We start from the raw sequence: 25168 nt of genomic DNA, 5'->3' as shown, positions 1-25168 counted from the left end.
GGATCAAACAATGTTACCAACAGACATTATGCCTTTTCAAGCATTCCACTTATTCTGGTGTTGGACAGCTTCGATGCTAGGTTATCTGCCAGCGTGACTGAAATTGTGTCTCTTTTGGTTTTAAATTCAATTTCCATTTTATTTTTTCATGATAGAAAGGTAAAGATAGTGCATATTGTAAGTGGCAGCACACGGCTTATACTTATATTCTAATTGTGATGTCCCGAGCTGCCAGTTTGTGAGCAAACGATGTCATATAAGATGGCAATAAGATTTGAGTGGATGGGAAATAACAGCATTTGTCTTCTTTTATAAACATACTTCTATACATAGGGAGGTGTCTTGACAAAAAGTTTTATTAAAAAAAAAAAAAGTTTGTTCCCAGAATTCTCTTATAGCTCCCAGAATATAAAACTCAAGTGAGGCTTACCCTGATTAAGCTGAAGTTTCTGCAAGATATTAAGAGCTTGTTTAGGATTTTTTAGCCTCTTGTAACTAGTCAAAGTTGTCTGTAGATTATTACTTGCCCTAATTAAACTAGTAAGTATTTGCATCTCCCAGCTTGTAGTCACACTCACACTAAACTCAACAATGGTTAGGCAATGGGTATTCTGTGGCCTCTGCTTTTCATGCTGACCAGTATTGGTTTCCTTGCATGATCCCTGTCTGTTTGTTGTATTGACTGGTTGTCTTTTGTTTTACAGCTAGATTGTAAGTTCATCAGGGGAAGGGACAACATCTTTGTTGTCGTTATAATGTGTATCACAATGGGGACCTTATCTAGGATTGTAGCCTTGAAGTTCAAGTGCACTAAATAAAAAAGAGCCATTGAACTTTTTTGTTGTGACAAAGTGCAGAGATCCTTATTTCCAGGAAGCAAGGAATCTGTGTACTGATATGGTCTATCTATGTACTGTTATGATCCACGAGACCATAACATATGAGCTCCTCACGAGCATTAAACTCCCTGATCAGTTCTGGGAAGGAGCAAGTGATATGGAGGGAATGCCTAAGCCAAAGCCTGTTGAAGCCAATGAAAAGACTCCCATTAACTTTAATGGACTTTCCATCAGGCCCTGAATGCATAATCAGGCCCCAGCTTTGTGCTCAAAAAGCTATATGAGATCAGCAGCATCTACGGAGCAAGCATGGTAATTGCATATCTGGGTTGTACCCCATTATGAGTTTTCTGTTTTTCTTTGTGTGTTCTAGTTATTTAAGATTTTTGTTTGTTTCTTTTTCTATATGTGCACACACGCACATTCTTCTTATAACGAGTGCACTAAAAACCTCCAGGTTAAAATCTTTAGAAGTAAACATGCCAACCAAAGAACTGTTATTTTGTCGCTGAACTGGCTAATTCATTTCACCATCTTATGCTGCCCTTCATCATCTGTCTCACCGGCTTGAATAATAGAAGCAGCTTTGCGTGTAGAGTAGCAGCCTATATACAGCAATTTACATTAAAGTAAACTCTCTGCTAGTGTGACGAGTCAGACAACTTTTACAAGACTTCTTATACCAACAGTTGGTGACCTTATTTTGATCTAAGCAAAGTGATGAAGAATTAAAAATAAATTCCACAACCTTTGTAAGAGATACCAACCATGTAATACTTTTGAGTTTGCTTCTCCCCAAGGAAAGCAGTCAAATATTTGTTTCTCATGGGTAATTATTTGCTTCTTGTCTGTGTTTAAAAAGAAAGGGTATTTCTTCAAATGCCTGATGCAACATGACATATACATCATATTTCATCAAGTATCATTTGCCATAACATGATGCAATGCAAAGTTGACATTCATCTGACTTTTGTTTATATAGTCTAAGAAACTTTTGTTACTTGCCCTATGAGACCTGTACCCTGAGAAATTTTGGGGAGAAGGTCACCCAGACTGTAAACAATTCTGTCTTCCAGAGAGCTTTGAAGTGGAATTGCTCCAGGAACCTTTATTTTGCCCTTGCCATTTGCTGGCACGCTTCAGTTATTCTTGAAATTAATGATTGGTATACATCAGAGTTTGTCTCCTGTCATTTGATTCTTAGGAGGCTTAATCTAAAATCAAAACTGTATTTCATTGTTATTTTGATCCTTTCCTTGTGTTCAAGGATTGATATTGTAAAAATCCTCTAACCCAAAGAAAAGCCAGTGAAAGCACAGTGGGGTAAAACTTAACAGAATTGGGGCTTTTTCTTTCTGAAAAATATTTTTCCTTTGTCTTCAGTTGTCCCTGAAAGCATCCAGTTTTGTGTATAGTGTATGCTATGACAGAGCCTCTAAATGCAATAGTATCAGATGGAATAAGAAGAGTTTAAATTTTTGATGAAACCAAGTGCTGGGGGATGATGATAATGCAGAGGAATAATAGATGAAATATTTCCTGTTAGAAAGCAACAATCAACATGTCATCTAGGTTTATTAATAATTTCACTCCTAAATTTTTCAGTGGGGAGACTATGGGTCTTAATAGCATTGTAAAGGTCCTCGGGGCAATTGAAAGACCAAAAATCATTACTTTCTGCTGATAGGCTTTCCCTTCCCGGAGGATACGGAAATACCCTAGGTAATGTTGATTTATTGAAATGCTCAGATAGGCATTGCTCAGATCTCACTCTGCTATCTGCTTCTCTGACACAGTTATTTTCAAATAGTCCACCTTGAGAGTCTTTGTCTCATATAAAAAACCTTTAATGGTTTTAGATTTAATATAAAATGATAATTTCTAGACGACTTTGGACGGTAGAAAGTAAGTGCTGTGAAGCTCCTGAAACAATCAAAATGATGTATAGCCTTAAAGCACCTGTGACTAACATTTCTTTTACACCCATTGAATACAGTTTTGTATGCTAGCTAGCTGGGTTATATAAAACCCAAAGTACTGCTAGGATAGCATCTTGAGAGGGGACTACAGCCTGCACCTGACTCCTGAATTCCTTATCCTGGATGGCAAGTGCCTGGCTCCCACTCTCTTTTTTGGAAAGAGCTGGAAAATATACTTACTCCTAATACAATTATTCGTACGCCACTGTGACAATTTTCACACTCCCCCATGGACCATCCAGAAAGCAATCAGATTTTCAAGCTGTGCTCAGCTAATGATCTCCCATCTAAAAAATGTCAGCAAACCTAGATTTCTGGCCAAAACATTTCTGTCAAGAATCCTCTTTATATTGTTAAAGGGACGATATTAACTTTTAATAGGTTTTAAGTATTCCCCTTATGGGATCAAACTTGATAAGCTTTGTCATGGTTCTGCTGAGTGTACAGAGTATCTGCGTTGGGAGAGAGATAGGAAGGACTCAACACTGTATTTTTCTGCTTTACAACATAGATGTATGGGCGAAGCCATAATTTGTACGTGGTGTCGTATGGTAGTTCATTCAACCTATCCATAGTGGCTCCGTAGTCTAAGCATTAACTTTTGAAAGAGAGTACCTATAGTTCCTGGAGCCTCCAGTTTAAATCCCAGCAATATTAACTCAGACTTTCCTTCACTCAGCTCCTGCAGGTTAACTAAGTGCCATACAATGTGGTAGGAGGCAAGAAGGTAATTTTTCAGAGGAGAACTTCAAAACCAAGGGCCTGTCTGTTCTACAATGTGTCATGGTTCTTTTTGTAAGAGAAAACCATTTCACCAAGGTCCTTGGCCAACATTCCTTTTTCACAACATGTTGTGTGAGGCATTCGCATCGGTTTCCTACTTGGCTGCTACCCTGTTCCCCAGTGGTTGCATTTCACTGGTGGTATAATTCCTACCATCTACAGTTGTGAAAAGCTCTGTGAAAAAAAACACTGTACAGATGAAATATATTAATTTACAAGATACAGATATGCTTTTTTCTCTTACCTCTGTATTCTCATATCATTCCTCTAACTGGAACCAGAACCACACCAGCTAAGTTAAAATAAAGTAAGAACATCCTGCAGCATCTCTAAAGAGTGTTTATACCCACTATTATACCATGTATTATTGAAAAGCTGCATCTCTTCTCTCTAATAAGGTGAGGGTGGATTCCTTTATATACCATATCTCTTTGGGTGAGTAGACATGAACATCAAGCTTGTGCTTAGTCCATGGAAGTAGGAATCAGGGCACCCAGGCTAGGGCTGTTCCTGTCACTTAATCACTTAACATCTATGCCTCACTTTCCTCATGTGTAAAATGGGGCCAATACATTTGTGTTACTTAATTAATCACTTTGAGAATCTCACAGGACAGGTGTCATGCCAGTGAAATATTATTATTTAAAATGATGCACTGCTTGCCATTAATTAATAAGCCAACATTTTACCTAGTTCATATAGCACACAATGGTGTCTGAGATATTGTAGTTATTTCCTATTCTAAGTATAAGGAAATACTGAGCTATCTCAGATACCGCGTCACAGTTTCAGAGTTAACTGACTCTTTGGCTCATCTCCTGGTCTTCCTGGAGGGTGCCGGTGTTAGGGCTCAGGCTCCCAGCTGTCACCTCTTCTGGGCGGAGACCTGCATCTCATTCCTTCCAAACCATGGCTTTAAGCTTGCAGCCTCTCTGCTCCTTAGTGTGATTTCCCCAGCAGCTCTGACTGGGATCTATCTGTGGTTAACCTTTCTCTGGGGGCTTATAACACTGTATGCCAATTACCAACCAGCCTTAACAAATCAAAATATTCTTAGAGTAAAAGCATTATAGAGAAATCATGAAAAAACCCAATGAAAATTCTTATATGTATGCTAAAAAATTTACCAGAGGTCAACCATCAATCTTATGAGGCCCTAGTAAATCAAAGTCCTTCCTAAGCACAGTCTTTTTATGCCAAAATCCCTTTCTTTGCATGTTGGTCTTTTGTGTTATATTTAGACCATAAGCTCTTTGGGGCAGGATCAGCAGTATACAAATTAAATAATAATGGTTATAGTCCACAAGTGGAAGCTGATATATTGTTGTTATTATTTGTATTACCACAGTGCTGAGGAGTGCTAGTCATGGACCAGGGCCTCAGAGTGCTAGGTGCTGTACAAACACAGAACACAAAGGCATTCTCAGCCCCTTGAAGCTTCCAATCTAAGTAGTGACTCATAAGTTGCACCACACCTTGAGTGACTTTTCAGTGTGCTTTGTATGACTTTTCAGTGTGGTTTGTATGACTTTTCAGTGTGCATCTTTTCTGCCTCCGAATATTGTAATAACAATGGAAAGAAAGGAGAAAGCACATGGCAAATGATTTAAAGCTAGAAGAAATGAGAATTCATGACAACTCTGGGTGTCAGCCAGATAGATCTGCTTTTTTTATAGCACATGTTAATAACATTTTCAGAGTATGCAGATTGTCCTCACATTGTGTTTAAACTTCAGTCTTGTATCAAATTACATGGGAAATAAAAAAAAATAGAAAAGAAACAATAGGGTTAGCTAGAGCTATAAATAAGAATCAAACCTGCAGTACTAGCTAAAAAAATGTACAAGGCTAATAATGCTTATGCTTCAGGGTATAAACTGGTCATTGGGATCGCTGGTCCAGAGTGATAACGTATACATAATAAGATGCATTAATGGATTCCTATAAGGAAGCCAGTGTTAGTACAGAATACTGAATTAGATGTGTTGGTATGGCAGGTCCTTTCTTTAGAGAAGCAGTATGGTAAATCTATCTGAGCACAGAACTAGAAACTCTTGAGTTCTAATCCTGGCTGACACAGACTGAAACTCTCTGCATCAGTTTTACTATCATACTGTGCATTCAATATTAAATATTAGTTAGAAGACAATTATGTACTGGTTCGTTTGAAGGTGCTTCTGTATAAGGGGATTGTTTCAAGAGTCCTGCGCAGAGGATTAGGTTATGAGTCTGCGAAGAGATTGTTTCCTGACTCTCAAATGCTCATGTATAATCATAGGAGCAGAGAGCAATGGAACATGAGTAAGGTGCAACCCATATGACTTTGCAGGGGCTCTGTTGGTATGGAACTTTGATCTAGAAAAAAGACTGCTCTGCAATTTAACTATGTTTAGTGATATTTCTCCTGATTCTAACAGGATTTTAAGTAGTGCTTTGAGGTGGCAGATTAAGTTGCCTATCTCTCAAATCCCTATGCTGCATGGTTTTAGAAAATGTATGCAGTTCATGGGCCAGTGCTTCTCAGTGTTTGGAAAGAGATTTGATAATGTCAGAGCAGGAGTGGGTGGGTGTGTCAAGTTATATGGTATACAGGCAAGAGGTGATATTTGGAACCCAAAGAGTTGTGTGTACCCTTGAAAACATACATAGCATTACCATTGTAACTGTATCACCTTGTGAAATCCAGTAGCAGGTATATTATCACCATTTACAAATCCTGCAGTAGAACTGTCATGGTTACACTATGCCTGGTCTACACTATGTGTTTAAACCGATTTTAGCAGCGTTAAACCGATTTAACGCTGTACCCGTCCACACTACAAGGCTCTTTATATCGATATAAAGGGCTCTTTAAATTGGTTTCTGTACTACTCCCCAATGAGAGGAGTAGCGCTAAAATCGGTATTACCATATCGGATTACGGTTAGTGTGGCCACAAATCGACAGTAAATGGTCCTCTGGGGCGGTGATCCTTCGACAGATGCGACCACTGTTACCCGCTCTAGGACAGGCCATATACGTGGGAACCTCCGGGCATGCAGTGGCGCACGCGGGGTAGACAGGAAAAGCCCTGCCGAATAGTTGATTTTTCTAGTCTCCATTTGGGTTTGGCTTGTGGGAGCACCTAGCTCCGCTAGCCGCGGGCCCCCCAAGCCGTAGTTCGGCGCGGGCGAGCTCTCCGATCAGCAACGGGTCCGGCTCTCGCGCTCTCTCCCAAAACCGCGCTCCAAGCGATGGACCCGTTCATCGTATGTAACCGGATCTGATGCTGTATGGGGACGAAAACAAATCTGTTCTACCAAAGCTCCGAATTAACGAGAAGACGAAATGCCAAGGCGTTTGAAAAAAGATCTACAGGCTTACACAGTTGCTGCGTGACAAGTGTAATGGGAAGCCAGAGACTCGAGCAATGGATGCTCTTCATGGAGGGAGGTGAGGCCTAGGGTACTGAGGACCCCAGCTACCCCAGAGATGCCACAGCAGTCATCTGGAGAAAGTTACCATCCTGCATCTTGGCTGAGCTTTCCAATGCCTGGGTAGGTCAAAGCCCGATTGTCCCAAACGTGGTATCAGGGACTAAGCTCGTCAATTTACTCTCCCTCCCAATCGCGAAAGAAAAGGAAGGAGAAATCGTTTTCTTGACTTCTTACACAATTGTCACCCTAGTCGTACTCGAACTTGCTCTGGTAGACGCGAGTCGCTGCATCAATGAGAGCAATATCCAGCTTCTGCTCCCAACTGCCGCGTGGCAGACAGTAGTACGGACTGGTAGCCGTCCTTGTTATCAACCCGTGAGTGCTCCTGCTGGCTCAGGTGAGGCTGGCCGGGGGTGCCTTCGTGAAGAGATAGGAATGATTCTCCGCGCATTCCAGATAACGGTGCCAGAACGGCTGGGTAAGCTCGTCTCTCGATCAGGTAGCACACTGCGGGTCTCGCAGCTCCTCGCTCTCTCTCTGTGCTCATTGCTTCTCACGCCCCTCGTGCACTGCTGCACAGCGAGCGCGAGTGCGCGGGCTTCTCTCCCCCACCCGACTTAATGATCCTGGCGCTCGACTGTCGTGAAGCACCAGGACCTGCCTCCGCCCAGTCCCGCTCTCTCTATCTCACCATCACAAAGCTTCACTAGCTCATTCTGTATTCTTCTGCATTCTTTTTTGACAGAATTCATGACACAAAGTCGCTGAGGGACACTGCACCGGCCAAGGATGAGGCCAAGGTAGCAGATTGAGAGGGAGTATGGTCGAGGGAAGACCACAGAGTATAGGGGGTGTTGTTGCAGGGAGAGCAAACCCAGGCCCTATGAGTATGCAGTGCTAGGGCTCGTCCATTTCCCGCAGAGGATCGTGACACGAGCAGTCTGTGCTCTCTGAGATACACTGTGGTTGCGTCGAGATACACGGTTGCCGCAGGTGTTCTGAGTAGGAACCTGACTCCTGTTGTTTAGAGAAATCCTGCATTAAAGGAGGTGGGATGACTCGGGGCCAGTCAATTCCCAGTTTTGCTTTGCGACCCTCACCCACAGAAGCACAAACAGAAATAATGGTGGCCGATCCTCAGAGGCGGCATGGGCCACCATGATAGCAGCAGACACACATAACAGAAGGACAGGCGTACAGCCGTACATCCTCCTCTCGCTCTAGTCCGCAGGGCGAGGGGTGCAGCAGACGGTATGCATGAACGATGACTAACCGGGTCTCGTGCTATCGATGCATAAGCAACATGCATGCGTGCTCGTGTAGCGGCTGGCACGATATCGGCCACTCTTGTTCCGCGCATCCAGTGGAGACAGCATACAGGGAGGGCGAGGGTGAACGTACGCAGGTTAAAAAAACAAAAAATAAAAAATGGTCGTGAATGGTCTCCATGGTTGAGCTGTGCTGGGATGGCGTCGGCCAGGGCATCGGCAGGAAGAGGAAAGGCACGAGAGATGATTGGTCTCGCCAGGTTGCTCTCCCAGAGAAGGAAGGAATGGACTGACGACATTGTACCTCGACCTGCACTGCTGACAATGCTTTTCTTGCCCCATCAGCGACTGGGCATCTCAAGCCCATAGAGTGTCCTGGGGGGGGGGGTGGGAAGGTGGCGGGGAGAGACGCGCGGATGAGATGTGAGGGGGAAGCGTATGGATAGCTACGAGGCGCTCGAGGCCTACCACAGTGCAACGCTCCAGAAATCAACGCTAGCCTCGGACCATGGACACACACCGCCGAATTAATGTGCTTAGTGTGGCTGTGTGCACTTGACTTTATACAATCTGTTTTATAAAACCGGTTTATGTAAAATCGGAATAATCCTGTAGTGTAGACGTACCCTTTGAGAGAGCAGTTTCTCTAAGGGAGCCCTGCATTCTCTTTACTCACCACTGAACAGTCTCCATAGCAGTCCTCCTGGCACTTTTGATTTGAGAGTGCTCAGGGAATGGCCAGTTGCTCAGCAAATTGTGGCTAGAAAGTCCCCTGCACCTTCCAGGTTTCTAATTGTGTTATCTGATGTGGAAATAAACAAAGCAATGTTATTGCTAAATTTCCTCTTTGAGGGCCTGTTCCCAACAGGGCCAGCTCCAGCTTTTTTGCCGCCCCAAGCGGCGAAGCGAAAAAATAAAAATAAAGCCGTGATCACTTCATTCTTTGGTGGCAATTTGGTGGTGGATCCTTCCCTCCGAGAGGGACTGAGGGACCCACCGCCGAATTGACGCCGAAGACCTCGACGTGCCACCCCTTTCCATTGGCCACCCCAAGCACCTGCTTCCTTTGCTGGTGCCTGGAGCTGGCCCTGTTTCCAAAGCCCAGTGAAGTTAATTAGATGACTCCCAGTGACTTCAGTCAGACCTTCTGTATTCATTAGAAAACAAGTAAGAATGGGGTACTTATTGTTCATAAATTGGAATGCAAACTTGCCCATTCCCCTCAATCTCCAAAGACAAAGTTGTAGATAGACGGTGTACTGAATCTTGGACATCAACAATGTTTCTTGAAGTATCACATCCTCACTTTAAAGTTAGATTTTCAGAAATGTTCAATACCCACAACAACTATTACAGTTTTTAGGAATTGTGGATGTTTGTACACATCTGAAACTCAAATCCAAAGAGAAGTCAGCCCATTTACATTTAATTTCATATGTCCAGCTCTTTATGGTTTTTTAGTTATTTAAAACAACCCTTAATTGGGATGCGAATGGGGGTATCAAATAAAGTTATGTCTGTAGTGCAGTCAGAATTTTCTTCCTTTAATTGTTTGATATAGTTTGTGTCAATGTCCTGCTCTGCAAGAGTTTTCGACACTGCATTGATCTCTACTCTGTCGAACGCTTTTTCATAGTCAACAAAGGCAATACATAAAGGAAATTTGTATTCCCTTGAGCATTCCAATAGCTGGTTTATAGTGCAAAAATGGTCCAATGTTCAATTCCTTTGAAAGCCTGCCTGCTCTCTGTTCTCTGTCAGTCATCCAGAATCTGTGAGAGTCAGTTTGTTATTATTTTGGTGAACAGCTTGTAAACATGTGAGAGCAGGCATATTGGATGATAGTTCTTTAGATCTTCATGCTAGCCCTTCTTGTACAGCAGAATGGTGTTGGACACCTTCCATCTAGATGATATCTTCTGCAATTCCAAGTAACGGCTAAACCTCTGAGCAAGGGTTTCCCAGAGGTCTTGGCCTCCAGCTCTTAACATTTTGATTGTCAGTCCATCTTTACCTGTGGCTTTTCCTTCCTTCATTTGATGAACTGCATGTCAAACTTCGCTGACAAGGACTGGGAGCACATGCTTATTGAGTGTTGGTACTGGGACATTTATCTGAGACATAAACAATTTGGTGTAGAAATCTTTGCAGACCACTTCCACCCCTGTTCTGTCAATTGCTGGTTTTCCATCCCTGTTCTTCAGTGCCATTGTTGCCCTGTACAGTGTCAATTCCCTTTTCATTTTTTGAGACTTCTCCAATCTTCAGCTGTCTTTAAGAGCCTTTCATTTTGGTACTTCTCAAAGTCCTCCTTTAGTAGTCTTCTTATCAACTTGCAGAGGAGGGAGTATTCAAGTTTGTCACCATCATTTCGCTTCATATTCCTCTGTTTCTCTAACAAGTTCTGCATTTCTTCCGAGATTCTTCCCTTCGCTCTTTTCAGTCTTTGTTTCTCGGCTAATTTCATGCATTGCCTCAATTTATCAGTGAAGTTTTTACAATCCTCATTGCAGTTATTTATAAGACTCGAGACTTCCTTGGAAATGTTCACTTTCAAGATTGCCTTGTCAAATATTTTTGGCCACTGTCTCTAATATGCCATCTGTAGCACTTTTTTCTCCACCTTTTCATTGAAGTTGAGCTGTGCTCTGGGCAAGCGATGGCCACTACTGGTTTTAAATGATAGTACTACTGAGATGTCTTGTACAATGCACTGCTTATCTATCAGAATATAGTCAATCTCGTTCTTGTTTTTCGCATTGGGCACGATCCATGTCCACCTCCTCTTGGCCTTCTTCTTAAACAAGGTGTTACCAATGAACATTTATTTCGTCTCCACCAGAGTTGCAAGTCACTCTCCTCATGGATTCTGTTCACCGATGCTATACCTTCCAATTAACTTTTTACCTTCTTTCCCTCCTCAAACTTTGGCGTTGAAATCTCCCATCACGATCGTATATGTGGATTTTTGAGTGAGGGTTTCCTTGAGCTCCTGATAGAATTCTTCCACATCGTCATCTTCGCTTGTGGGAACATAGATCTGAATAATCTTGAAGATGCTGGTCTTGTTCAGTTGGAGATGTAGCACTCCAGTGCATGATGACTTGAACTTGTAGGAGATGATTTTTGAAGACCATTCCCTGTTGATGATGAAGCCGATTCCGCCAATGGTTCTTGCACTTTCTCCTTTTCCTAACATTATAGTATTTTCATCTCTCGACTTCAGTTTTCATCTCCTTTCTTTGTCATGTTTCACAGAGCCCAAGGATGTCACAGGCTGTCCTTGCTTTCTCCTCTGTTAGATGGTTGATCAAATCGTGTCTCGTCAGTGTCCTGCAGTGCAAACTGAGAAGGCCATCCTTTTTCTGGCCTCCTGAGATTCTTAAAAGCCTCTCATCGACTGAACTCCCACCAAGTATGGTACAAAGAGACATGATTTCACCGAAACTCCTCACAGACTGCCTCAAAATGGTAATGAAGCGGATGAATTGGAAGAGTGGAATCAATGGCGAGCAGTTAAACCATCTCAGATTTGCGGATGGTATTGTGTTGATCGCCTAAAATACTACCAAACTACAGGAAATGCTGTGAGACTCAAAACAAAAAGAAGTCAAGTCAGACTGAAAATAAACCATTCCAAAATGAAATTTATGTGGTCTGATACCTTGCTAAAAGCCAAATAACAATCAAGGGGGAACAAATAGAAGAAGTTGAATAATATGTCTATTTGACGAAGAAATTAACATGTGCCATGATCAGGAAGGTGAACTGTCATGAAGAAAGAAAGCTGGTTGGCACAGCAGTTGGAAGCCTAAAGATGATAAATAACTTGATGAGCTACAAATAACTGTGTATCAAGGATGTCCGCCAAAGAAAAATCAACAAGGCAACATGAGCCAGCCTTTTCAATTCAACAGTACTGCCAGCAATGTTGTACAGCAGCGAAACATGGGCACTGACAAAGACAGAGGAGCAGCAACTGTCGGTCACGCTGAGGGCGATGGAAAGAACAATTTTTTAGGAATTTCAATCCATGACCGAGTCCCCAATAAAGTGATCAGACAGCAAAGTGGAGTGCAGGATGTCATTGTTGAGAGCAGGCATAGTAAAATGAGATGGGCCAGGCAGATAGCGAGGCTAACTGACAACTGATAGACTGCAGCTGTTGCTGAGTGGTACCCACAGGAACTGAAACAACTGCTTGGCCGACCTCCAAAGAGATGGGAATATTTTACTGTGAAAAGACATGACCACACATGGAGAAGGAAGGCCAGGATATGAGAAGAATGGAAGATGTGTTGTGATCAGCACAATCTATCTGAGGGCTGGAGAACTGATTGATCAAGGTGATCTAAACAACCCTTCCCCTCCCATCATCAAAACACCTGTTTTTGAATAGTACATAAACCCCTTAATTGATGTAATATTTGAGGAACAGTATAATTCTCACAGCTCTTCTTTTTCCAGAGCAAACCAACATACATGTACCTGCTGTATTTAAAAAAAAAAAAAAAATCCCACCCCACTACACAGTTATTTGTAGCTCATCAAGTTATTTATCATCTTTAGGCTTCCAACTGCTGTGGCAATAGCAATAGCATCATATATTGAAAGATACAGTGTACCAATCCTTCAAGCTGCTGATTCTTGATTACAGGAAGAGTGATACCCCAACTTGAAGTTCCAAGACTAAGAAAGTCACAGATGTTGTTGCAATGGTTACTACTAGCTTCAGCAATGTGCCTATGCAGTAAAAGTGGAGACGTTTATTTCCAAATGCAGATTTTGAGTCTCTGCAAACTTCTGGGGTGTTCAAAACCCCGGGTCCAGTTTTGGTCCAGCTCTATGAAAAAGCAGGTCCCTCTCTCTGGGACATTTAAGCGTACAAATACACATTTAATTTAGTTACTTATTTGATTGTTCTGTACTGTGTGTTACAATGTTTTTGATTTGATATAAATAAACGTTTTGAGATTTAACAGCTGCAGTATCGAGTCAATTCCTTAGTATAGCTGTAAACAACAATGTATATAGTTTTGTATTTAAATAATATACTTGAACTAAATTAAATGTATTCTTGGGAACTTGAACTCAACCTGTTGCCTCCTTAATTTTGCAGTCTTGTAGAAATGGTTTTTATTAGTATTGCTATATTGACTTAACTATTGACTGATTTAAAAAAAAAAGACTCCTCTAATATTGTTGCTGAAAATTTGCAAGGTTCGTAGATTCTCTGTTGCAGCTGGCAAGGCTGTATGTCTCAAAACTGAATTTTACAGCAAAATACTGTACATAGTTATATCTGTCTTTTCCATGCTTATCCTCCCTTGCCACACAAAACTAAGGGAACTGTTTTAAACAGTTTAAGTGATTAAGTCCATTCATATTCAGACAAGCAGTTAAGTGTTTCATAAAGTCAATGGGACCTGAGCACGTACTTAAAACTAAACATACATTTAAGTGCTGTCCTGACTAGAGATAGATTTAAGTGTGTTCTTAAGTGCTTTCATGAATCTGAGTCATTATGAATGTACCATGTAATAACATATCTAAAATATCCATAGTCATTTAAAACTAGCACACACCAAAAAGAAAGTATTAACTTTGTTTCCTTTTATAGGTGTAAACTACACCTACAGTATTAAGAGAGATTGTTGAGAAAGTACATAGATTAGTATATGAAAAAGAGATGCTGCTTCAGAACACAGGTTGATTGCAGAACATATGAAACATTGGGCTTCCTGAAGTAACTTAATAAATAAGTGGTCATATTTGCATTTTATCACTCACAACAATCCATTTACTGAAATCCAAATTAACATGTTTTGTTCAATGCCAAAATTCAGACTTTGGGAAAATAGTTCCACTGGGCTCATCTGTACTTGGATATTATCCAAATACATTGTCTTCCTGCTGTGTCTGACTCTGTCTCATTTCAAGAAGTGTACAAGGACCTAGAGCACGGTGTGTAGATTAAGCGTTTGATGTATAATAGTATGTTAGGTTAAACTACCTCCTTCAGCCTACTACCAGAAGGATGAAGCATTTTAAAAATATGTAGGGCAGAATGAATAGGGGGCAGACAGCACATGTGATGAATCGCAAGGTTTGGGATGCACCGGTCCAACGTAATAGACATTCTGTTAGGATGAAATTGAGAAGATATGCTATATGCAATTTAGGATATGCTATATGCTGTTTCCATTTCTTAAGAGACTGTATCTAGCAGCTTACAGTACCTTGTGAAGTATAGGATTTCTTTTTGTTAGTCACTTTTTAAAGAGTCTCCTCATAGGGCAGCTTTTTGCTTACACAAGTAGTCACAATAAAACGTACCCATTTGTTTCTGTCTCATCTGCCCATCACTGTGGTCTCTAAAGGCCACAAAAATACTTAGGAAAATCAACATTTCTCTCCGAAGGACAATATTCCCCACCCCTCCCTTTGTTATGCAATCTTGAGTGAGGTGGTTCTTGTGTGGCAGTGCAGCAAGAGTGCCAGCTCCCAAAAATCCTGTCTGCAGAGGACACAGGCAGAGTGCTTGGAGAATCTAATCAGGAAAGGTCACTTTGCACTCTATAGCAGAATGCACTCTGTAAGATGGAGAGAAAGGAGGGAAGAAGCATGAATTTACCACTGTCACCTGTGGGTTGCCTTGTGCCATTGGTGGTGTTAGCATTTCCTCTTGCACACAAAGACCTCATGTTGCAGGATTCTGGATGTCACCTGTACAAGGTGATCATGGAGAGAGGGTCCCTGTTACTCTCTCTCCCTTGCATAACTGTACACCATTGGCCAGATTCTGGCTTTGAATAGGCAGTGTGTTCTGGCCATAATTTTCAAACTTAAATGCCTAAAATGAAGCTCTCAAATCCATATTTAGGCTTCTGGCTATGTGGGCTGATTTTCAGAAGTGCTTAGCACCCTTTGAACAGGTGATGAGAAGCTCTGGAAAACAAGTCACTTATCTAGGAGTTTAACTTTAGGCACCCAAGTTTGAAAATGTTGAACTTAATTAATTTACAATTAATTGAGAAGAGTATATTTGCAATACTTCGTAGTTCCATGTGAAAATAGATCAATCTGTCTGTAAATATTTTCCCCAGTGATATTTTCTTATATTGTTTGAGTCATTAAATGCACAATGTGCTTCATAGTGTCTAAAAACAAACATACATCAGTATAATTGTAATATTGTTAATATTACTTTTTCTAATTATTGTTCACTAGAAAACTACAAATTAATGTAATGATTAAGACATGCAGTTAATCCGTTTACTTGTGGATTAACTTGTATTTTTCATCTCTTTCATTAGTTTTATTAAAATTTTTAAATTGCCAGAACATACGGAATTTCATTAAATAAGCTTGTTTACCATTATGTGCTTATGGTTAGAAAAGTAACTGTATTTAAGTGATACTTTCTTGGCCATTATATTGTCTTCTTGTGTATTTCTGAATTTTATCTGCTTACTTACTGACTAAAACAAGTTTGTATTCCTATTATCAAGGCAAAGCCATCTCAATCCTAGGCAAATGAGCTAGATTTATTTCCCCCCATTCCTTGTTCATCGTCAATGACATTGTTAGCCACATTCCAGTGAGAGAAGGAGGAATAGCAGCATAATTTTCAGATTTCACAGAGTTTGTGGTACTGCCGGTTAGAAAAATCAGGCCAAAGCCTGATCCCATTAAAGTACGTGAAGGATTTGGTCCATCTTTTTCATTGTAAAATGTACTTGTTTGAGGCCTGATCTCTTCTCCCTGTACTGGTGTAAAACCAGCATAAGTGAAAGAAGAATCAGGCCCCTACCCTGGTGTTTTTTAAGAGAGATTAAGTACGGAACTTCCCAGTGTCATTTTACCATTGTTATCTAACTGAACCTGTGCTGTAACGGGTACATTTTCAAAAGGCCTGAGGCTTGTTGAAGCTATGGGGGGGGAAAAAAACCTGCCATCAACAAATGTTGGTGACTATTTCTCTTTTTTCTTGCAGGCCCTTCAAATCACCACAGCCAGTCAACACTGAGACCACCTCTCCCACCACCTCACAATCATACACTGTCTCATCATCATTCCTCTGCCAACTCCCTCAATAGGAACTCTCTCACAAATCGGCGGAACCAGATCCATGCACCAGCTCCTGCACCAAATGACTTGGCCACCACTCCTGAGTCTGTGCAACTTCAAGACAGCTGGGTACTCAATAGCAATGTTCCACTTGAGACAAGGTATGTCACAAGGAATGGACTGCACTAAAAATACACAGTGTATAATCTCAATTATCTGAATGTCATGGGGACACTGAATAAGCTTGGATAAATGAGATTTCATACGATTGAGCGAATTTACAGTACATGTTTCAGATAGCAGGTATTTTTAGTTAATTGAGACTTGGAAACTCAAGGCTGTCTTATACTGAAAGTACTGCAATGTTACATAAGCATGTATAAAATCAACTGCATTGAAAAAGAACAGCTAAGAAAATACGTATGAATTTGGTTAAAAGAAAAGAGATATATTGTCATTTTTTTGCATCTTAATTCTAACTTGTACTTTAAATATCAAGAGACACTGGTCTCATGGAAATTAGAACTAGCAACTGTGGTGATACATACCAATATATTGTGTACTTCTACTTAATATTATTCTGCCCGACTAAGATGCCCGACTAAGATGCCCGACTAAGACTCTGATATGGGCCAGGGATGCTGTGGAGGAGCTGAGCACAAAAGCCAGTGGGGAGTGAGGGTTATCGAAGTTTCAGGTGACCAAACTGAAAATTGGAGATGATGGCCTTGGTGCTGATTTTTTTTACTAAGAAAGTTGTAACAGGTAAGAATATTTTGACCAACTGCCAAGACACTATTCTTAAGTGCCAGATCTGTTGAGAATAATTCAGCTACTATGTGGAACTTGATCTTACATAGTAAATTGGATCTGGCATCTATTACTGAGAACTGTCTAGATAAAAATTAGAGTCCTTTTTGGAATGGCCTGATCCTGCCCGGTAATTCACTGTCTGAGGCTAGAATGCAAAGGGAGATATTTAAGAACTCTTCTGGAGTGTAAACTGTTGTTCTTCAATACAAAAATAGTTGGAACATATAACCATGGTGAACCAAGTTTTAAATTCTCCCAATTTACCAACCACTACATACTTGGGGAGAATTTCATAGTGCTTTTTCTGAATTCATATTGGTCATGAGCTAGGAGCGCAAGGGATGTTATTCTTAGAGTGTTAGATGTCAGGGATGAGTGGCAGAGCAAGGAAGACAAAATGCAATCCCAGTTCTCTGCTGTAACCGCTAAACCATATTTGTTGTCTGGGGTACACAATCCTGCAACCTTAGCACAGTTAAACCTTACTTATGTTTTTGGGGGTCAATGTGACTAACTACGTAAGGAAGAGTTTTTTAGGATTGCACATTCGGTGTACAAGATGTCTACACCTCTCAGGCACAAGACAGGGACAACAGAGAAAAAAAGTGAAATATGTATATTGGCATATGTATAGATTTACATCTGTATGATATATAAACTGCATTTGATTGCTAAGGAGTCTTACAGAATTAACAAGATAAAATTTCACAGGACTTGTCATCAGCCTTATTTTCCAATTGTGCGCCTAGCAGCCCATGTCAGTTTAATTATAGGTGATAGATCCTAGAATATTTTTTTATAATAAAATCTCCAGCAACTCACAAATTCACCTTGAAAACAAAAGATCAGTTTGCTAATGCCAGTATTCTTAGCTGATATAGGATATTCAGGGGTTATGAATTGAAGTCTTTGATACACACAGGCTTTTCACAACAAAGCATCAAGATTGTAGAAAACATTCTCACTGTGCTATGCTCGAAGATTATTGCAAAGTTGTCCCATGATTGATTTTTCTTATTATCTAAGATTAAATAGCTGACAGGTCTTGATGATAAACTCCATCATAAGAATATTAACCCAGGAAAGGTTTTTTTTTTCTTTTTTATGATTTCTAGTAAGTTTTTACTAAAATTGATACCTGCAGAACCAAATCCATCTGTAACTTTCAAGATGAGTCTGTAATTCTTACCCATGTTCCAAAACTAATGTGGCCTCTAAATTCTTATTAGAGGCAATGCAGAAACAAATGAGACCTTTATGTTGCCCTTTCAGTTCAGTCTTTATTTTATAGCTTTACCTTGCTGCATTGCACTGATCCCACCAAGCCACTGGCTCTTCACATTGCAATGCACTTTAATTTTGCAGTTTTCTTAGTCTTCCTTGAAACTTGTCAGCTTATTAATCTCAATATTGGAGCTGCTCAATAGGCAAAGTGACCATTTACAATCTATGCTGTGTATTTGAGAGGGAGGAGAGTTTTACAACTCTTACTTTTTTAGCTTTTCAGTCAGGGTCGACCCCAGGCACCAGCCCAGCAAGCAGCTGCTTGGGGCGGCCAATGGTGAGGGGCGGGAGGTCCCTCACTCCCTCTCGGAGTGAAGAACCAGCCGCCAAAGACTGAAGCTGTGGTGGCAGAGCTGCAGATCGCGATCGTGGCTTTTTTTTTTTTCTTTTTTTTTTGCTGCTTGGGGCAGCAAAAGCCCTGGAGCTGGCCCTGTTTTCAATTATCTTGTGTAAATTCTGCTCCACCCCAAAATGCACATTACCAACTATCACGTTTCATCCTGTTGATAATAACCCACTTTAACTGAATTGTCTTGACCCCCTACTTAGTAAGGCAACTCCCATCTTTTCATATACTGTTATATATATCTTCCTCTGTATTTTCCACTCCATGTATCTGATGAAGTGGGGTTTAGCCCACGAAAGCTTATGCCCAAATAAATTTGATAGTATCTAAGGTGCCACAAGTACTCCTCATTGTTATTTCTGGCTATGAAAGAGACAATTCAGTGAATAGGAACATAGCTATTTAACAGGAAAAAATTACGTTAGAGACGCAAAATTCAGATATCAGTTTAGATTCCAAACACCACTGTGTCTGAGTATGGAAGGCACAGAATAAAGTTATAAATCTGAATGGAGGCTGTAGTTAAGTGTTGCAATGTAAATCTGGGGTATCCTTCGCTCCAAAGAAAACTGCTCTCCTTTCTCTTCTGTTGTGGCCTTTGGAAACCCGTCTCTCCACTCTCTCCTTACAAATCCTGTGGTCCATTGGACGGTGCTGCAGATAATTTTTAAATGTCAGTCTTCACTACTTGGGTCTTATTTCAGTGTTGTGAGGTTTTGTTTGTTTTCATTTTTTTGTTTTATTTTGTTGTTGTTTTATGAGATTAGTTTGGGATGGAGCTGAGTTATAAATAAATAAAATATGTCCAATGTGATTAGGTCATTATGGGTTTTATGGGATTATGGGTAAATGGCATATGTTTCACTTGGGTTTTCTTAATCATAGCTTTTAACTTATATGCAAAAGAAAAAAATATACACCGGTAAAATACATAGTTTTAAATGTACGCTGAAAAATCACTCAAATTATTATTATTTAAGTAAATTTGATGCACCCTCTCCACATAACCTTCGTTGCTACAGTCATTGCATGCACACACCTTGCTCTTAAGAGGAGTGTGTGAAATTTTAGGCCAGAATAAGTCATTACATCTTCTTTAAAGTAGCTGAGGTATCTAATGGAAGAGCTAATATATCCTTAACTAAAACCATATGAGTACACTACCATGACACATCAAGATGCTGCTTCTAAGGTTCATTTCTAGAATACTGAGCTGCTTTACCTTTAAGCTTCGAGCTGCAGTTTAATGCTCTTTAACTTTTATTATTCTCCTGCAGTCTGTTTCAGACGGTCTTCCCCTCCTTTGAAAAAGCACTAGGATTCCACATTTTCCAGTTAAGAGGTGTTCATTTATTGCTTCCCCAATCAGTACTTTTTATGAGATTGAATACTGAGAATGCTAACTTTGAACATTCAGGTATGATTTTCATCATTTTGATATGGCCGGAGAAGCAGTTTCAACTTTAAATGTTGAAACACTTTTGAGCGATTCTTTATAGGCGCACACAGTGAGAGCACTATCACTTTACCGTGAAAGTTTACATCATTCCCTGCACTGTAATAGTTGTCTTTGTTATGAAAACTTCACACGGGGCCATTTGCAGATGCCAGTCAAAGGCATAATGGCTCATAAATGAGCGTAACCAAAGAGCTGTTATAGATTTTCTTTGAAAGGATATTTGTCTGAGATTGCATGATACCTAATGCTAGTTCTTATGCCTGATGTTATTTATATTGCTATGAATTAAGCCTGCGTCACTGTAATTAGCAATGCTTAGTTCAGAAAGAAAGGAAAAATTTTAAATAGCAATGGAAATTAGACCCATTCTTCTTCATTGCAAGAATATTTTTGACTGATTCCACCCATTCTATGGGTTGCATATATTTTGTTGTTCACTTCTATATACTGTGTATTTGGGATTATTGGTAGGGAGCTGTCTGTAGGCTTCAGGGAACATTATGACAGAGTGGCAGCTCTGCTGCAGTTAAGGTGGAGAGTCGCTTGCTGTTGACAAGGCAACAATTCTATGGAGTCTAAATCCACATTTGAACTTGGATTGTCTTTAAATCTGTCACGCTATATTGGGGTGCGGTGTAAGGTTAATGGTCCAAATTTGAGGTCATCTGAGTAAAGATTCAGCCTCTCCTCCCCCTTACAAATCAACTGTTTACAAAATCATCCGGTTCTTCTAACATTTTATGTGTGTGTGCACCCATATTTGAGGCTCAAAGGATGGTTATAATCCTCCCTAATCTTATCTCAACTAGTGCATGATATGCATTGCCCTTTTGGGGAAACAATATTGATAAAAGAAACAGGAGTACTTGTGGCACCTTAGAGACTAACAAATTTATTTCAGCATAAGCATCCGAAGAAGTGAGCTGTAGCCCACGAAAGATTATGCTGAAATAAATTCGTTAGTCTCTAAGGTGCCACAAGTACTCCTGTTCTTTTTGTGGATACAGACTAGTACGGCTGCTACTCTGACACCTGTCAATATTGATAAAGTTGTTATGGGTGAAGTCTGGAACTCCAGGTCAGCAGAAGCTCAACTGACACACTTCAAAGACTGAAATATGCATGTGCGAGAAGACTAGGGTTCTGTTGAAGTCAGAGGTTTTGCAAATAGTTTATTACAGTAACTGACTGGCTCAACGTGATGTTCTGTGATTCCCTGAACTTGAGCTGTTCTTACTCACTGTGAGTTCAAGTCCTATCCTTGGCAGTTTTCAGAGAATATACATTGTGCAAACTAGCTAGTCTTCACCTGTGTTCTTCAGGGGCACCCTTTGGAAATTCTAGAGACCAAGATTTCTAGTCTGAGTGATACTTTAAAATGCCTTAAAATCCACTTGCAGACTCCAGTTTTACTTCGCAAGTATTGTCAAATAATTAGTAGTAATTAAATAGAGGAAAAATGAAGGACTCTTGTTAGCAGTTTGGGAAATACAATTATGACTCATATTCTTTCCCCATTTTCTGAATAATGGAACTAAGTATGATCAAAGGAAAGCAGGTCACTGGGTCATTTGGTCAAATGCTTCCTCTTATACAATCCCCCATATATAAGCTCTTCATAACATTTTCAGATGCTCGTGATCCAATCTCTGCCTATTGGAGTTTAGGAGGAATGGTTCCCTGGAGGCAAAGTATCTCACAATAATTTACGGTCTTTTGCAGTTTTTTGTGAAGCATTTGGTGCTGGACACTGTTGGTGACTGGTGGGCCACTGGTCTGAACCAATGTGGCAGTTGTTGTGTCAGAAACTCTAGTGTTTAGTTTCAACAGTTCTTTGCATTTTAGGTTGTCTTTTGCACTCCTTTGGGACAGAGATAAATGATTACCCAGGCCATGAAGAATCAGAACCCTAAGTGAATGTCAAAGTAACAGAAGGCAGGCATATTTGTGCTGGTATTACTGTAAGCAATATGCCCATAGGTGCCATTGCTGGTGGAAACAAATCTGCAGGAACCTCTGTGAGCATGAAGCATGTGTGTTTTCAGGAGGACAAACAGATATGAAGACAATGAGCACCAAGGAAACATCTTGAGTTAAATAATATAATTAAGAAGGGCTCAAGGTGTTTCCATGGTGCTCATTCCTGGGTGCTCCATACTAAAGGCAGTGTGCGCCTGCACCACCTACAGGCAGTTCCAGGAGAGATTATGTCTGAGTGAGGTCTGAGCACACATAGAGAGAGCAACTGCTGCTATGCCCATTCATAGGGTACGGTACATTTCCCCTTGAATGTCTGGCTGGTTTGGGGTGGGGGCAAGGCAGTGGGTGTATTACACTCTTGTCCTCTTTGATGGCCTGTGGTCAGGGAGCAGATCCTTCACTCACCTCATTGCCAGACGGAAGCTGGGTAGACTTCTTGTGCACCTAGGCAGCTGCCATGTGCCTTCTGGGCCTGTCTAAATAAGTTAATAAATAAATGAATGAAGCATGTTAGAGAACCTGAGGTTAGTATGCGCTTTGCCCAAAAGCATCTTCAAGCAGTTTATAGGCCTTTGGGCCAAATACTTGGACGAAGTACAGAAACATTTTAGAAAGGTCAGTTTAGCAGACTAAAGTAGTTCTAGGTTAATCTAACAAATGTAGACTCTTTGATTGCCAGAAAAGGGAGAAGGGGGCACGCTAACAAAAGCACCCCTTTAAGAGAGAAGTTCCAAATAATGATAGGGATGGTCTAGCTGTTAGAAGGCAAGATTTCTGCATTCATCTTTTGTTCTCATTCTAGTTTGTAAAGATTGGGACATGAAAAACCAATGGTGGAATCCACTTTATTGCAAGAAGCGAGCATGTTGAAGATTTTTTTGTTATTAAAATATTGTTGTTTTTCATCCTGGATTAATTGGCCCGATTTAGGCTTTTCTCCTTATAACATTTAAATATAGTCTCTGATTGTAAGGTTATTTTATGTGGATACCTCTATTGTTGAGATGTTTTGTAATTCAAGGAAGAATCTGAGTAAAAGGGACGTGAACAGTTGTGCGTGTCTGCATACCATGGCCATTTGGAACTTCACAGCAGATAAAACCAAATCTTTCCTTTTCAAAGGGACAGGCTACTATAATTTCAGCTAAAGGAGAACTGCCTGTAGCTATTGGAGGTATTGGTTCTATGACACACAGTGGAGCAGTTGAGATTCTATCTAGTGCAAGTACACATGCACGTTACTAGCCAATTTTCTTGTGGCATGTTCACATCTCAAGTTATTCTCACTGATTATTTTTATTTTTAACAAGGGCCTGTGTATTAGAGCACTTTGTCGTATACTGTGTCAACTCAATGTTGTTGCAGATTTTTTTACAAGCTGCAATATGTGGCAATTCACTCTTGCCTTTCTTAGGGTAGGATCAAGCTATTGGTGTCTTTTTGAAGACACATCCAGCTGCAGACATGGCACTGGTACTCTGTGTAAAATTCAAGCTGACCTCTCCCTCTCTGTACCCAATGACTTGTTTTGCTTTAGAATGTGAACTTTATCCTCTGAAAAAGTGTTGCCACTCATTAAACAATATGATGACAATGCAGCCCTTGTACTGTACTGATGTTTTCTTTTTCTCTACCTGCTTTAGTTACTTTTAACTGAAGCCTCCTGCACATAGCCCCTTTTATGTTCTGTTTAATGCTGTGACAGAATAAAGTGCCCTAAAGGCTGGCACCTGCCTTTCAGACTAACATACTACTTTCCTGTCAGGCAGCTTTCAATTACTGTGCTTCTGTGTGTCCAACTGTGTCTTTGTTAAGAGTTTCAAGATGGCAGTGACAGGTTATTCTGGTATTTAAGGCAACATGCATGACAGCCTGCCTTAACACTTGCATTTTTAAAAAGCTTTGCCTTAGGGGCCTAGGGAACCCAGCATTTAAGAAACCGTGAGCCTTTCAAGGACTGGCGTGCTGGTTTTACATAGTGCTTCACTGGAAACTTGGTTGCTGCTGAGAGGCTTCAGAATCTACTTGAGCTGATGTTAAGTGTCATAACAATATTTATGTGTTGATTCTAAATGATTGTTTCCTTGCGTAATGGCATTTTCTTGGCTACTAAACCATGCAATTCCTTGCGTATTGATTATGTGCTGCAGGCCAAGAAACGTACTGAAATAGCATGTTCTCACAAGTTTTGTCCTGTTTGCATCAGTGGCGTGGATTTATATGTACAGAGGAGATAGCGATGTGTTTGTGTGTGTGTTTACGCATATGGTGCCTGTTTGTGTAGGTATATAATAGGAATGACAGGTACTGCATGTTCAAACACAATATATATAAAACACATATTATCGGTATATACTGAGAGAGGGATTGCATTTACAATAGGACTAAAATCCCTCCATCTGACACTTTAATGGTTGAATTATTCTCTTTGACAAACTAATTCTTCATAGGACAATTAACTTCTATATGGAGGGATTTTAGTCCTTTTTTAAATGCAAATGTATCTGTCAGTGTATACCTATAGTATGTGTTTTATATAAATTGTGTTGTGCACATGGGGTGACCAGATGTCCCGATTGTATAGGGACAGTCCTGATATTTGGGGCTTTTTCTTATATTGGTGCCAATTACCTACCCCGTCTTGATTTTTCACACTTGCTGTCTGGTCACCTTATGTGCATGCAGTATCTAAATGTCACTGATATTTATATCTATCTTATCTATATATAGATAAATAGATAGTAACATACTTTTGCTGAAGAAATACTTAAACTCATTTTTTAAAAAAAACAAAAAACAATTTTTCTGACATTTCTTTTTGTTACTCTAATTTACAACCACAATCCCCACAGACTTCATGCATACTTGTTCTGATAAAATCCTGCACACAGACCACTTTTGACATTTCCAGGTGAAACGTGGTCTGTTATG

At 40.4% G+C, this 25168-nt stretch overlaps 1 protein-coding gene across 3 annotated transcripts in view; it reads left to right on the top strand.

The window, feature by feature from the left end:
• The window catches only part of TENM2 (teneurin transmembrane protein 2), an 851854-nt gene that overhangs the window by 551349 nt on the left and 275337 nt on the right, over window positions 1–25168 (top strand). For all 3 annotated transcript variants that reach the window (XM_075068078.1, XM_075068077.1, XM_075068079.1), the window contains one exon: window positions 16282–16516. In XM_075068078.1, coding sequence (XP_074924179.1) covers window positions 16282–16516 — 235 coding nt within the window. The remainder of the gene's footprint in view (window positions 1–16281; window positions 16517–25168) is intronic.

This window comes from Chelonoidis abingdonii, chromosome 7, assembly GCF_003597395.2.
Source record: "Chelonoidis abingdonii isolate Lonesome George chromosome 7, CheloAbing_2.0, whole genome shotgun sequence".
Taxonomy (NCBI): Eukaryota; Metazoa; Chordata; order Testudines; family Testudinidae; genus Chelonoidis; species Chelonoidis abingdonii.
Note: the sequence above shows the minus strand (reverse complement) of the source record. Positions and strands in the feature narration are given on the sequence as shown.